Source organism: Pseudopodoces humilis, chromosome 15, assembly GCF_049639895.1.
Source record: "Pseudopodoces humilis isolate 2021_Gansu_Grassland_sample_001 chromosome 15, ASM4963989v1, whole genome shotgun sequence".
NCBI lineage: Eukaryota > Metazoa > Chordata > Aves > Passeriformes > Paridae > Pseudopodoces > Pseudopodoces humilis.
This window is the reverse complement of record NC_142214.1, coordinates 19,559,899-19,575,418: the sequence shown is the minus strand read 5'-3', so window position 1 is coordinate 19,575,418 and position 15,520 is coordinate 19,559,899. Positions and strand designations below refer to the sequence as shown.

The 15,520-nt window shown below is 54.9% G+C and overlaps 1 protein-coding gene across 1 annotated transcript; it reads right to left on the bottom strand.

The window, feature by feature from the left end:
* Nucleotides 1-2,729: 2,729 nt before the first annotated feature.
* LOC106628390 (uncharacterized) lies at nt 2,730-15,484 on the bottom strand. The gene is made up of 11 exons (XM_014256381.2): nt 15,455-15,484; nt 11,889-12,049; nt 10,042-11,490; nt 9,156-9,248; nt 8,478-8,582; nt 7,779-7,888; nt 6,759-6,953; nt 5,431-5,593; nt 4,089-4,254; nt 3,853-3,947; nt 2,730-3,205 (listed from the first exon to the last, which is right to left on the bottom strand). Exons 2-11 carry the CDS (start codon nt 12,043-12,045, stop codon nt 3,120-3,122), a joined length of 2,619 nt encoding a protein of 872 aa, XP_014111856.2. The 5' UTR covers nt 12,046-12,049; nt 15,455-15,484; the 3' UTR covers nt 2,730-3,119.
* Between the last annotated feature and the right edge of the window lie 36 nt (nt 15,485-15,520).

The window sequence follows — 15,520 nt, the reverse complement described above, 5'->3', positions numbered from 1 at the left end:
TTGCTGTTTATCTGGGATTTATCATGGCCTCTCAACCAGCAAATCTTTGCTCCACAACCTCCAGAGATGCTGGTCAGAAATTCCCAGCTGTGTGTGCAAGGCACAGATAACCTGGTCCAGGGGAAGGTGTCCCATGGCAGGGATTGGGAAAAGGGGGATCTTTAAGGTCCCTCCTGCCCCAAACCATTCCAGGGTTCTCTAATTCCCCCAAACATGTTTTCTTAAAGGAATTACTCCGCTTTATTTAGCAGCAACATTGAAAAATCAAATTTACTTCCTTCTTTCCAGCAAAGAGAGGTGAGAGCTTGTTTCTGGAACAAAATGATTGTGCCATTTATTGTGTCAATTAAAAATCCCCTTATTTTTATCACCTGATGGTGGAAAACAGATACAGAGCAAATATTCTGACCCATAATTACTCCTGAGTCACCAGAACACCCATGAGACATGACGACCAAAGTGAGCAGCCCAGACTATGGTGATTGCGGGGTTTTTTCCCCTCTAAGATACCCTGTTTGTTTCCTTATTCAGTAAATCATAAAATCATAAAAACTCAATTAGTGCATAAAATTTTACACCCCTGGTTCTCGGCTGCCCGTAAGTACAGACAGTTTATTGATATCATTGTGCTCTTCTGGGAAGGGACTCTTTATGTAATTTGTACAAGGAAACACTAATCCTGGCTCTGCCTGAAATAAAGCCGTGAACTCCAGGTGTTTTCTTATCTTATAACCTAAATTCTGGATTTTTGTAGCTCTGGTTGGAATCTGTTTCTATTTTCACCCCGATTTGTGATCGCAGTGCATCCAGTGCTTTCCCCAAGGGCTGACACCCTTCACCTGCTGCAGAGCACCAGAGGTGACTTTTCCATCCTTGTCTGGATTTACCACGTCCTGGCTGTTTGGTGTGAGCAGTGAAGGGGCACTTGGGGAACTCCACATCCTTCCCTGGAGCTGGCAATTCCCATGGCACCAACATGGAGATGGTCTAACACAGTCCCAGATCACAAGCCAAGAAGGGACTTTCTCCTTTTCTATTTTCTTGGGGTTTCTTTGTGGGTTTTTTTTTGCTGTTCCAGCAGTTTATAGCCAATATTAACAAACCTGACTTGCTCAGGAAGTTCAAGTCATTTTTCAAGCATTAAGGTATTTAAACATGACAGGAGTCCCGTGTTGTGGGACTTCACCGCATGCCCTGAAGTTAAGCCTCTGCTGGGTGGTGATGAACCTCAGCTGGCACTCAACTTCCATTTATTGAATAAGTGTTTATCACACAACCATGGAATGGTTTGGCTTGGAAGGGACCTGGAAGCTCATCCCGTTCCAAGGCAGGGACACCTTCCACCAGCCCAGGTTGTTTAGCTGTCCTGAGACATGTGCAGGGAGGAGAGCCTGACTAAGCTCCACTTCCAGATGCTGGCACGGGCTGGGAAACCACAGGAGGCTGGGAATGCCCAGCTGTGCCCGAGTGGGTTTGCAGGGTCAGGAGGCTGCGGGGTGAAGGGGAGCCTGTGTTCCACCCCAGGAATGCCTGCCAAGGATCTCTAGCCGGGAGTTTGGGGAGCTGCTTGAATGAAACAACAGCCGTGACCTGGAGAAGGAGTGAAAGCTGCTATTTATGGTGGATTCTGAGTGCAAACGGAATGGCAGCACCAGCTGGACAACAACGGCAGCGCCAAAGCAAGCGGAGCGCACTCGGGGCAGGAGTTGGTGTTGACATGTCAGCAACGAGGCGTGGGAGGAATCCAGCCCCAGGGCTCCCAGATTTTCCTGCCCAGCTCCCGCAGCAGCAGGAGGAATCCAGCCCCAGGGCTCCCAGATTTTCCTGCCCAGCTCCCACAGTAGCAGGAGGAATCCAGCCCCAGGGCTCCCAGATTTTCCTGCCCAGCTCCCGCAGCAGGTGGGGTGTGTCCTGAGGGAGAATTCCATAAGCAAATTGCTCCAAAGCAACGATAAGGAGCAAGAGAAGGGAAGGGTCTCGTCCCCTGGGCGGTGGGAGGTGGGACTGTGGCTGTGCCAGGGGAATGACCTCCCTGCCCAGAGCAGGAGGGAGGAGAGGGAACAACGGTAGGGAACTGGCAGAGATCTCCCACTTGGACACTGCCTCCAGGATGGGAAAAACATTACAGAAAACCTCCAACCGGTCACGCACCTCGCAGTGTTTTGAAGCCTTAGGGTCTAACTCATTGTTTCCTTTGTTGAGGTTCTTTTTTAGCGAGTGGATTCCCTCATCCCTGGCTCCCCCTGGGGCTTGTTTGCTTTGGGAGGGAGGGAGGTTCTGTTCTCTGCTCTTGGCAGAAACTACTGCCCCTCCACAGCTCCTAACGTGGGTCCTGGGGACAGGGGTGGGGACAGCCCCGGGGACTGCTGTGGGGACAGCTCTGGGGCAGCAGCGCTCCTTCAGGGGCAAGGTGCTGGAAACGAGATGATCCTGACAGGAGATCCCTTCCAACCCGAGCCGACCCATGGCTCTGAACCCTCGGCAGCCCCCAGCTTGGCCATGGATGTTCACGGATGTTGCTTCGCGTTTTCAAGGAGCTGAGTGCCCCGGGATGAGCTGGGGAGTGGCTGGGAAGATGGCAGGGGAGGAATGGGGTGAGTTACTTGCTGTAAACCCTCTGTCAGAATCACACCTCCCTGTGCTTGTTCCTTCCTCTGGTGTTCAGTCATGGAGCTTTGCCCCTTCGGGAGGATGAGGAGCTTGGTGGAGATCAAACAAAACTCAAAGCCTTTTCCTTACGTTCCAAAAAGAGGATTTATTTAGTGGGGTTTAGAAATTTAAAATACACAGATCTGAGTGTTGTGGAGGGGGATGCACAAACATTGCGTTCACAGTCCAATGCACTTCAGAAACACCGGAGCTCTGGGAATTCCTGAAGAAAAGCATCAGCTCCTGGGCAGCTCTCCTGGAGATTCCGGGCACTTACTGGGGATAAACAAGAGATCACTGCAGGAAGGTCCCTGGAGAGGCCCCAAGTGGAGAAGTGCTGCTCTTCCCGAGGAGGTAAGAGCTGGATCAGAGAAGGAATGTCTCTCCCAAGGCTCCAGCAAAACGTGGGACACCTCATGTTTTTAGGGAGAGCAGACTTTGTTCCTTTGCTCGGGGAAGGTTCCTTCGGCTCAGACCACTCTGCTCTTCGCCCTTTCAAAGATCTGCATGACTTTTCCTGCTGGGATGCAGCCTTCCCGCACGATGATGATGCCACCTTCCCAGAGGGAGAGGGAACAAGTCAGGACAGTCCCCAAAGGGGCACAGAAAGGAGTATAAAAGAACATCTCGCACCAGCAAAGCCACTCAAAGTCGTGTGGAAGGACCAGAGACTGCTCAGAAAGTGAAACCACCAACAGCCACTGACCTCACACTTTGTTGAAGGGTTTGGTTTTCCACTAATCAACCCCTCTCAAATGTCAGCCCAGAGCCACCTCAGTGTGTGCTGCTGCATCACTGTGGGCAATCTCCTGTACCACCCTCGATGTGGTGGGCTGAGGCAGCCTCCACCCCTCTTTCCATCAGCCCCCACCCCTCCTTCCAGCAGCCCCCACCCCTCCTTCCAGCAGCCCCCACCCCTCCTTCCAGCAGCCCCCACCCTCCCACTCAGAGCCTTTTCACCCTGACAAGGCAGATTTTCCTTGCTCGGCTGTGTTTGTCCTCCTGCCTTGTTCCCTGTCAACACAGAGGTCCTCCCAGGACATCTTTTGTTTGCTTCTCTTCATCAACATGTTTGCAAATGTCCAGGCACTCAAGAGCTGTTACTCTTGGAGCGCTCTGTGCTGCCAGATTGATACTGGGAAAGGCATGGAAGCCTCCCAGGAAAGCGCAGTGGGTGACACGAAGGGCGGTTCTCACACTCACTTTCATCAATCTTCGTGCAGTTGACCACGGTGGACGCCACCACCTCGTCAGACTCTCCATCGCAGAGAACACCCTCCAGCTTATGGCCAAGGCGCCTGTGGGGGGAAAAAAACAGCCACAACCCTTCAAGGACCTTGCTGTGACCTCGTGCTGAGGCTCCCCTCGGTGCAGGACATCAAACCGAGGTCTGCCACCACTTCAGCAGGCGGTGGCACCGCCGGTGACCGGCTACTCACGAGATGACCATGTCGTGGTGGGTGCTGTCCGCCTCCCCGCTGGGGTTGGCCGAGGTGATGGCCAAGGGTCCGGTCATGTCGATGAGGTGCACCAGGACCGTCAGGTCAGGGACTCGGATCATGATGCTGTCCTGGGTTCCCACCCTGCTGTATCCTGCTCCGACCCCTGGAAGGACAGGCAGAGGACGTTGGCAGAGCTGGCACAGCCCCTGTTGTGGCACCGGGGGGATCTCCTGCTTCCTTTGGAAGTGACCCTGCTCCATGCACCCAACTGAATGTGGCTCTGTGGGTGTCCACTCCTGAGCAGGAGTCTGAGAGCAGAGGTACAATTAGTGTTCCAACTGGGTAAAAAGGAAACGATTCACAACTGGAGACATCACAGCTGCTTCCACGGACACAGGATCTCCCCATATCCCAAAGTCTGTGACCACTGCCCACCCTGCCACCCTTCCTCTGTCTGTTGAACATGGATAACTCAGAATCACAGAACCAGCTGGGCTTGAAAAGACCTTTGAGATCATCGAGCCCAACCTGTGACCCAACACCAGCTTGTCACCCAGACCATGGCACCGAGTGCCACATCCAGACTTTCCTTAGGCCCCTCCAGGGATGGGGACTCCACCGCCCCCCGGGGCAGCCCCTGCCAGTGTCCAATCACCCTTTCTGTGAAGATGTTTTTCCTAATGTCCAATCTAATCCTCCCCTGGTGCAGATTAAGGCTGTGTCCTCTCCTCCTGTCCCTGTTCCCTGGGAGCAGAGCCCGACCCCCTCCCGGCTGTCCCCTCCTGGCAGGGAGTTGTGCAGAGCCAGAAATTCCCCCTGAGCCTCTTTTTCTCCAGGCTGAGCCCCTGTCCCAGCTCAGGATTTGTTTTCCAGCCCCTCCAGTTCCCTCATTCCATGCTGTTTCCATGGATTCCCAGGAGCCAGGGTTGAGGTGAATCATCCCAGCGCTCACAGTGTCCATGCCCACGGGGTGGGAAGGCAGAGGCGATGAGAAGGGATGACCATCGGAACCCTCTCATCTCCTGGATGCTCCACCCTGGTTTGCTCATTCCCAGTCAGCAGCGGGGGGCTTGGGAGAGGGGACCCTCCCAGGCCAAGGAGCCTCCCTTGTTTCTGGTCAAAGAACTCATCCTGCTGGCTCCCACTCTTGGTGAGTCATTACAGATGGTTAATGCACTCTGCTCAACACCCACCAAAGCATCTGGGAGCTCCAGGGGGCATTTCTTGGGAGAAAGCGACCGGAATCTCTCCCCATCACATCCCAAAGGGGGCTGGGATTGCACACCTGCCATGCTGGAAAAATGAAAGGGGGAGAGGAGGGTCGTGCTGCTCATCTCACCCAACTTCTTCAGCCACTCTCCCTTCCGGATAATGCAGCCGATGCCACCGGGATAAACATTTTCCATGAATTCCCAGAGCAGGGGGCTGATGGGCGGAGCAGCTGCTCGCAACTGCTCCAGGTTGGAAATGAAGATGCAGATGGGCTTCTCTTGAGGTCTGTCCTGAAAAAAAACAGGGGGAAAATAGATGAAGAGGGAAAGTTTGTCTGGAGAACCTCGAAGCCTGCTGGGACTCTGGTTTGTGTGTTTCCCAGGGAGCTCCAGGCGAGGAAGATGCCGTGTCTGCACAAGTGCTGAGCTGTGATGGATGCCCCAGCTTGGATCTGCACGTGCAAATTAAAAAGGAGACAGAGCAGCGGCCTGCCCTTGGGAACTCCTGGGCTGCATCCAATTCCTCCTCTTCAAGCACATCCATCACAGGGACAGCGACGCTCCACTCAGTATCAGCATTTTTGGGGTCTTACACACCAGGGGCCTGATTTTTTCCAAACTTCTGCTGGTGCAAACCAAGGCCAAACACACCAATTTGTGATGGGATAAGGGACGGAGAGCTCAGCCCCCTGCAAACCAACATCTCCATTATCACCCCTCCAGCGCTTTGGAAGAAGCTGAGTGAAATAAATTCAGTGTAAAACCAGCAGTGGAGATGGAGGGGAAATAAAACAAGCTCACAAAGCGGTGTCATTTCAGTCCTCAACTGACATCAGCTTCAGTGGGGCCAAATGACTCAGGAACTGGGCATGTATTTACATTCTGTTTGTATTCTCTCATCGGCAGGGAAGGTCAGCACTGGCACCAGGGCAGCACAGAAGAGACGGCCTTTGTGCCGCTGCTCGCGCCCGGGGCCAGCTGAGATCGTCTGTTATGGTTGTTTCTCCAGGCTAGCCAGGAAATTGCCTCATGGACAACAGACAGGGCCAGGCTGCAAAAGCTGGATTGAAGGTGCAAACTCTGGGGCTGGTTCCAGCACTGAATGGCTCCAAAAGTCTGGGGGGATGTAGCCCTGGGATTCTGATTCAGCACTTTGTGAGGCACAGAGGACAAACACAGGTCTGGACCCGCTGTTCCTGTTTGGGGCTGTGCTTTGTCCATCCCCAGGGATGTCACTGCCGAACTCCCAGTGCTCCAGGCTGGAGCAGAGGGGCTGTGCCCTGGCTTGATCAGAAAATGGTCCCTGATCTTCTGCTGTGGCTGCTCGTGAGCTCTGCCCATGGCCACCTCCTGAGTCTTGGGACAACCTGAAACCAGGGGCTCCCCTTCCTTCTCCTGCACGACCTCACGGGCAGGACACAGAGCCAGGTGAGCAGAGACATCCCTGAATTCCCACCTTGATCCTGTAGACCTTCTCGATGGCTTCGGGGTGCTTGCAGGAGGCTGCCAGGGCGTACACGGTGTCTGTGGGGACCCCGCACACGGCCCCCGTGTTCAGCAGCTCCGCGATGGTCCTCAGGCCGCTCGTGAGATGGGACCTGGGGCAGACACAGGGCAGGGGATCCTCCCTGTCCTCCTTGGAGCTCTGGACCTGCCAGGAATCAGGAGGCAACGAGTAAGCGAACCTATGGAACACAAGGCAGGATTGCATCCACCCGAACGCAGGGATCCACCGTGCCGCGATCCCTTGGAGAGAAACACCTCCAGGGACGCTTCTCCCGCAGCAGGGGAGGTGAATTCCAGTGATTAAAGCCAAAGAGAGCAGCTCTCAACTCAACTCTTTCAACTGCCGATGCTTAAAATTAGAGGAGATGAATCCCACCCAGCACAGCTTCCTGGAGAAATGGCTGCTCTCCAAAATGACCTAAGGAATTCCTTCTGGAATCCCAAATCCAGGCAGGGATGGAGTTTCAAGTGCATTCCCATGAAATGCTGATCTAATGGAAATGTTTCTCTGCAGCAGGAGTCGGAGCTGTCAGATCCATCACCCTGGGTAGGGGGAATTGCCCTGGCCACACACACCAGATGGCAGAAGGAGTCTGAAGTCAAGAAAAGATGGGGAATTCTTGCTGTCCAGTCTGGGAAACTTTTTAAACTCCCTGCTCCCAAGGTTATGGCTTTAAAACTCCATTCTACAAGGAATTCTTAGATTGGGGATGGCTGATTCCCCAGGAGCACAGAGACAGCTGTTTTGGGGCCCTGCAGGAGTCCTGTGAGCATCCCTGCCCTTTCTCCGATGTTATTCCTAATGGAAGAGAGCTCATTTCCAGCTCACAGCTCCCTACAAAAGTGCTGTGACCGGGACTTTGAACGGCACTAAAGGATTCAGCAGAAGTGAAATTCCACAGGAATCTGAAGGCTCCAGAATATCCCCTCTGGGCAGGGAAGCTACCCCAGCGTGCCAAGCATCTCTTACTGTGAGCAGAGGAGGTCCCACCATCAGGAGGTCCTTCCCAAACATGCAGTTGGTGAGCGAGGCTGTGGCTCCATAGAAGCAGATGACGCTGACGATGCTCAACACCACAACTGGAAAAAAACCCCGGAGTCAGAGGCAGGAAGGGTGATTGAATCCCCATCCCTGGAGGGGATTTGACAGTGTGGATGTGGGACAGGGTTTGTCAGTGCTGTGGGAATGGCCGGACTCGCTCGCTTGGATTTCATGGTGCTGTGATTCTACTCTGTGGTGACAAAGTCCTGGTGGAAAAGCTCCCACTAATCCTCTTGCTGCAGCACCCCATGGAATTAAAACTTAAATTGTTACTTGCAGCAAAGGCAGAGCTTCAGCAGAACTGCAGCCACTGATAGTGGTGGCACGTTCAGCTCATCCCACACCTCAGGGAACATCTGCTGGGGACTAGAGCTGGACAGAGCCTCTAGAGGTGTTCTGATCCAGCAGCATTGGGTATATTTGGAAGCTCAAGGCCCTGGGTGTGATAAGAGGAAAGATTTCCTCCTCTAGTCATGCTTGCACACACCCCAGACTTCCAGGGAAAGGAAGCAGGAACACTCTGCTTGATTTTGCCACACTGAGCTTCCCACACTGCTCCCCAACCCAGGACCCACTCCCTGCACCCTGAAGGTGAAGGTTTAATGTCCTGGTTCCCGTAAAACTCACTTTCAAAAGGCAAAGGGAGGTTCTCCACTGTAAAGAGCAGAAAACAAATGGTCAAGAGCTCCATGGCCAAGGTCAGGCAGAGCAGCACCATGTTAAAAGAGGAAGCTGTGGAAAGAAACACAAACAAGAGGGACCCACATCAGTCACAGCCCATAAAATGTCCATGAACCAGCAGAAGAGTTCCTAAATCAACTGAGGCTTGTTTGATTTAACTGAGCAGCCCCAGCTCTGATTTCCCTGTCCTTGGAGGAACAAAGAGGCACAGCCAGGGTCGGCTCAGCCCTCAGGTTCCACAGACACTCTGCCAAACCCTTGATCTGCCAGGACACTGTGCTCACATGGAAAACACTTCCCCAGCAGCCAAGCAGGTTCTGATTTACACCAGCTGGGCTGGAGTGTGGCTGTGGATTGGTGCCAGTGGCCCAGAGCGTCGAACGCTTTCACCTGATTTGATCCTTTTATTTTCTTTGAAATGTTCTTCCATTCCCTCGGGGCTGTTTCTCCTAAGCCCAGCTCAGCTTCTGTTACTGGCTGTGGGCAAAACATCTCCGCTCTTGCTTAATCAGAGCGACAGGCCTCCCTCACTGGTGCATCTCCTCCACGGAGCAGCCACAGGAGGATTCACCATCTGACCCCAGACGCCCCTCCATAAACATCCCACGTGCTTCTGGGACTCACCCAAAATGACTAAAAAAGCATTGAGCACCAAAAAGGCGATGGAGCCGGCCGTGAATCCCTCGGTGTTCCCCGCCCCGATGTCCAGCAAGTGGCCTGAAACAGGAGCAGCACATCTGGTTATGAGCAAACCACGACGAGCAGCGTGACAGGAGAGTGGCAGAGCCTCAGCTGGGATGACCACAGCTCCAGCTGGTGGATGGTGGCCTCCCAAAAACCCTCCCTCATCGACACCTGCCGCTTCTGCCACGCTAAGCATTTCAGGTATTAACTGTGGGGCTGGTGACGGTTATCCAAAAAAAGCTCTGGGTTTTACCTCCAGCTTGGAATACTCAGGGCCTGGCTGGATGCTTGAGAAGCTCCTGCCACACGTCCAGAGCCACAGTTTTAACTTTCCCCACAGATGCTCATTTTAAGAGTGCCTGGCACGGAGGCTGTGTGGACACTCTGCCCACCTGGAGCAAAATGCAGCTTTTAAAAGCCAGGCTCAGCTTCTGAGAGCTTCTTTCATGGCTGGGATAGACTTCTGCAGGCTCCCGAAGGAGAAATCCAGAACCTGGAGTCTCCCACTGCCTAAAAGCATCTCCTGAGTTGTTATTCTGAGATAACAGCCCAGAGCCAGGCCTGTCTCACAATGTTTTTGCAGGGAAATCTCGGCTTTTATTGGAGCTGACGACACAACTTGGACTCCTGGAACCGAGAGCACCAAGTGCCTGCAACAATGGCAGCCGAGAGCAAACTGGGGTGATTTGTGAATTATCTTTTTCCAGGGAGGAATATCAGTAACCCTGATGTCGCTGACTCTCCTGACAGAAGGAATTCCACTGGAGGAAGCAATCTGAGATTCCCTGGGGACACCCTTTAAAGCAGGAACCATCCCCTGCTTTACCTGCCAGGCGCAGCCAGGTCCAGGCTCCCCAGAAGGCGGCGTAGCAGAAGGGGAGCACGGATCCGAACCTCTTCCCGCCCCGCACCTGGATCCGGCACACGAACAGCTGCCCCAGGGCTCCCGGGATGAGCACGGAGGGGATGGAGAGCTGCTGCCTGCCCGGCTCACCCAGCCTGCCCTGGATGGCGGCGGCCGCAGCCAGGCCGTTGCAGATGTAGAACAAAGCGTCCGGCACGGCAGCGCCGGTGCCGCTGGGGACGTCCTTGGACCTCCAGAGCCGGGCCTTGAGAGCCCCCAGCACGGCTTGGAGAGCTGAGCTGGACACGGCCTGGGGGCCCACGGGAATCAGAACCTTCTCCCCGATGGAGTTGATGAGGCTGGCGAAGGTGGCGTACAGGGAGAGCGCGGTGCAGAGGCTGCAGGCAGCCCCCAGGAAGGGCCGGGCGCCGGGCAGAGGGATCTGGTGGACGAAGGCTGAGGTGAGGACGATGAAGGAGGCATTCTGCAGCATCTCCAGGGTGTCTTTGTGGATCGACATCAGAAACAGCAGGCAGGCAGTGGCCAGGAAGAACCAGGCTCCAAACATTCCCAGCCTGCTGTCCTGTGCCGCGGGCAGGCCGAGGAAGGCGGTGAGCACAAACTCCTCCCAGGACATCACCAGCCAGAAGAGGCTGTGGACACCAAACTTGGTGGTGTGGTAGCCATCCCCTCTGAGGTAGCTGTAGAAGCTGGAGAGCAGCTGGCAGCTGGAGATGATGGAGATCCACGCTGCTCCCACACAGAATGTCTTCACGTACCCGAAGAAGTAAAAGGCGAATATGAAGGGTGACACGGTGTCGCAGATGTTCCCCAGGGCCATCGGCTCCGCGTACTTTGTGTTCTTCTTCTTTTCTTCCCCGAGGGCCTTGGAGGAGCTTTTCTGCGCCGAGCCCAGCAGCAGGACGTTGAAGAGGGGGTGCCCAAAGCCGGGCAGGACGTACCTCTGGGTGATGCCCTTGAGCAGCAGAGCCACAGCCCCGTACAGCCCGCACAGGACAATGCCCAGCTCCAGGACCCCGGACACCACCAGGGCCCAGTTCGTGAAGAGCGCAACCGCCTCGAAGGCCAGGGCCAGCGTGATGGCCCCGAAGATGAAGGGCATGATGTAGTTGAGGGTGGCCGAGCAGAAGGACAGGATTAAGGAGATGGCGATGTAGGCCACCAGCCCGGCCACGGCGCTCTGGCTGGCCGAGAGCGGGGCTGTGCCGGTGTCCAGGAGCTGGCTGGCATTCCCGAAGGGAAGCGTTGTGTTCTCAGGATACGCGGCGGACAGGACCCGTGTGACCCCATAGCTGCTCCACAGAGCAGAGAAGGTGAGGAAGGCCGCGCCTCCCAGGTGGTCGTACTTGCGGAAGGCGAGAAATCCGGCCAGGAGCTGGACAAAGCCACCGATCAGGATGAGGTGGACGCCTGAGGGATGCAGGAAGGGGTCAGGTGTGAAGCCAAGCACAAAAGGGCTGGAGCTGCAGGAAGCTCTAGGTCAAACCCCGTGGCAGGTCCCGTGGCCTTCCAGTGAGCAGCCCTGTGGCCTCCTCCCACCCTAAAGGGAAATTTCTGTGTGTGGCCCCTTGGCTCGGTGTGGTGAGCAGGCCCCAAGGACAGCTTGGATCCAGCAGGGAATGGCACGTGGAACATTTGGCCAGGTGGCCGGGGAAGGAGGAGCAGCCACCCCCAGGAGCACGCAGACCTGCACAGTGGACACAACCCACATTTCCCCACTGTCCCACCAGTGGTGTCCATTGGCCCCTGGGGATGACCCTCAAAGAGCTCAGGGGACGTTCAGCCCCACCCTGAGCAGCAGCACCCACCTGCCAGGATCTGCTCTGCCGCCCGAGGCCCGAGGCCGGTGGTGGCCACGGTGAAGTTCTGCAGGCACAGGAGGAAGGCGCTGACCACGTTGCCGAGCAGCCCCAGCACCCCTGGCTCGCTGTAGAAGACGGCGGCGAAACCCTCGGCGCTCGCCATGGCCCTTCCAGACAAAACAGCAGAGTCGGCCCTCGCCCCCACAGCCTCCCCGGCAGCGGCGTCTGCGCCGGGCTGGGGCACCCGGCCAAGCTGCAGAGCCGTGCCCCTGCCCCGAGCAGCGACAAGCTGGTGACAGGCTCAGGTGTTTCCATGTTCCTCACTGCAGACAAAGGCTCGATTCAAAGCACCACTTGAGGTGCCTACTTTCCGCAGCCCCATCCAGAAAAAACACACACAACCTATTTAGGCGAGCAGGATTCCTGGCAAAAACATGTTTAGGTGCCCCAAAGCGCTGCAGGTGGTGGTGATGGTTGCTGTCCCCTCTTCTCCAGGCTGCTGGAGATGGAGAGGCGTGAAGAGCCCAACACAAACCAACAAACATCCAGACGAAACCCACAAGGTATTTTTGAGCCGTTCCAGGACGTTTCTTATCCACTGTTGCAGACAAACAGGGCAGGCACGGTGCACACACACACACACACACACAGTCTCCCTTCCAGACGGAATTTTCCAGCTCCATCCCTTTCTTGAAGCCCCAGTGACTAAATAGGCTATTTTCAAACCCTTCATATTTCTCCCATGAACTCGTCTGTTTGCAGGCAGCCCCCACATTTCCACTCCTCGGCACTCCTGGGTACCAGGAGCTGAAGTTTTCTCTCTGGAGGCTTTTGTTGGGAAACAAAGATGAAAATAAGACAGCAATGTTCTTGTTATTTGGGTATTTTTAGAATATTTGGTGAGGTAAAAAAGCTGGAAAGGGAGAAGGTGATGTATTCTGCACTCAGCCATTCCAAAGAACCCTTTGGAAAGGGAGCAAAGCTCCACTATTGTCAGGGGGAGTGAGGAGGAGGGAAGGAGCACCACCCAAAGAAAAATAATATGGGAATAATAATGAACCTAAATCTCAGGATCCCGCAAATCCTCAGCACAAATTTACATTTTGCAAACATCAGTACCCTCTGGACTCTCTTGTTCTGCTAAAAACCCTGCGTTTTCCTCTCTCCATTTATTCTAAAGGATGTCACTTCCCCGAAGGAAGAAAGATGAGGGATAAATCGACTCCGACAGCTCCAAACTGCTTTGGCAACATCAACTCTCATCAAATAAGGAAAGGCTAAAAACCTCCAAGCAAAACTTGGGGAACAATGAATTATTCAATTGCTTGGTTGTGCTAAAGGTCGGGATTTTGAGTTTGGGAGGGGGGAGATGCACCCAATCCCAGTTCCCAGGGAGGAATGCTCCCTTTTCCCATCAAGGCACTGCCTTTAAGGGGGTCCCAAGGAACCCTGTGCCCTTGGGCAGAGCTGAGCCTGTGGATTCCACGATTTTGCCTCTTTTATTATTTTAAATGACACTTCTGCATAAAGAAGCAGTCTGGTTTAAATGGTTACACTTGGAAATGAGCCACAAAATTAAGCTCCTCCAGATGTTTTGCCCTGAAAGAGCCCAGGCAGTGGCTCAAAGGCACGCTCAGAGCCCCTGCTTGGAGCGGGTCCCGGGAAGAGGGTGAGCTGGGATTTGGGAGGGAGATGGGCTGGCCTGGTGACTCCTTGGCTCCCAGCAGTGGTTTTTAATTTGCCAGAGCTCATTCTCTTGGTGTTTTCTGCATAACAGGCCCGCAGCAAAGAGCTGGGACTGGGGAGGGATGGATGGAGACACAACTCACAGGGATGTTTTCCTCTTCTTCCCGTGCAGACATGGGAGGAGGGAGGAAGACAAACACCAGAACCTGCTGTCAGGCTAAGGAGGCGTGAAGGGGAAGGATGTGAGAGGATTCAGCCCGAGATATGGAAAAGGAGGAGGAAAAGGAGGGATTGGGGTTGGAAGCAGCTGCAGTTGAACCCACTGCTCACACCCACACACCAACCCAGACTCCTGGTCCCTGCCCTGGGACCAGTTCACCGCTGGACATTGTCCCTGCCTCTGTTTCCTGCAAGGTCAGGACACATCAAACCAGGAAAATGCCCCTGGTGTTGTCTCAGGAGCAGCAGCACCGGAAAGCCGAGGGCTGCAGCGAGCCTGGAAAAACGAGGCTCAGCAGGGGAACCCCCGGGAGGGTTTCCTGATCAAATATGCCCTGGTTTGGCCCCGGGATAACCCCACCCATGGGTGCTGTCACTGTCCTTAAGGACCCGTTTGTCCGCATGCACCACAGAGCCCTGGTGGTGCGACAGGATAACGCGGGACGGGGCAGGAGGCAGGGGAGCAGGTGGAAAATCCCTCTCTCCAGGTGGGATTAGCAGCTCTCTGCACACCCCGGGAGCAGCGGCACAGCCTCTGTCCAGGAAACCGCGGGATGGAGATGTCCCCGTGCTCAGGAGGCACCTGGAGCAGAGAGCTGCATCTCCCGGAGGGATGGGGCAGCCCGGGGTGATCCTTCCTTCCCTTGCTCAAATCCCTCGTGCAGCCAGGGCAAAGCCAAAGCCACACCCTCCCTCATCCTGGCCCCTCCACCTTCTCTCCTCTCCCTGCTTGCCCCCGGCACCCCTCACCCTGGGGCAGTGCGAGGTCCTCCCTCCCTCCCTCCCTCCTGGCGCTCGTCCCCCGGTGACATCGGAGCAGCCCGGGACAGGCTCTGGACACCGCTTCCTCCCCTCCCTGCTGTCCTCACAGCAACTTCCCTTCACCCCCTTCCAGGAAAGGTCATCCCCATCTCATCCCATTTCCACCGGGCTGTCTGGAATCACCCCGTGCCTCCGACAGCCGCTGCTGCTTCTCCATGAGAGATATCAACATGGATATTCCAGGGCACGGGAGTTCCGTCCCCAGGAGGGCTCCCCACGCCTTGGGACACATCGACAAACACCAAACCATCCCGTTTTTACCCATCCCCAGTGGCATCTTGCCATCAGTTCTCCATCCCACCTTGTTAGTGAGAACAAACATTCACAGAGCTCTGAGGAAACGCTGCCCCTCTCCAGGTAAACACGGAAAGAGAACAAAACTCGTTTTGGATTAGCACACAGCAAGATGAACAGTGCACAGCCACAGCACACAGCTGGATTTCACATCACAACCCTGCCTCTCCTCTGGAATTGCCAGGGATACATTGCTACAGCAAAGGTCTGCATGGGGGTGTTAGTAAAAAAATCTGATTTTAAATAAAGTTGTGTCCCACCAGGCTGTTATTCTGCCCAAAGTAATAAATGTCCCCATGTTCCACTGCAGGACAAAGCAGACAGCCGTGGCGTTCCCCCAAAATCCAAACATTGCTTTGGGAAAAAAGGCTCCCGGTGCTCCCTGGAAGCTCCAGGGTGAACTCCCAGCTCAGTGACCCAGCAGAGCTGGAGATGGAGAAGAAGGAGAGCTGGGAAAGGCTCAGCCAAACACCCAAACACTGGAGGTATTCAAGAAAAGCATCCAAGAAAACCACCACTGCCTCACTTCTGCCTCTGCAGCTGGGATTTACCTGCTTTGGTGACACTTCGGCTCAGTGGGAGGATGCTCTTGTCCCTCTCATTTCCTGGTAAATCCC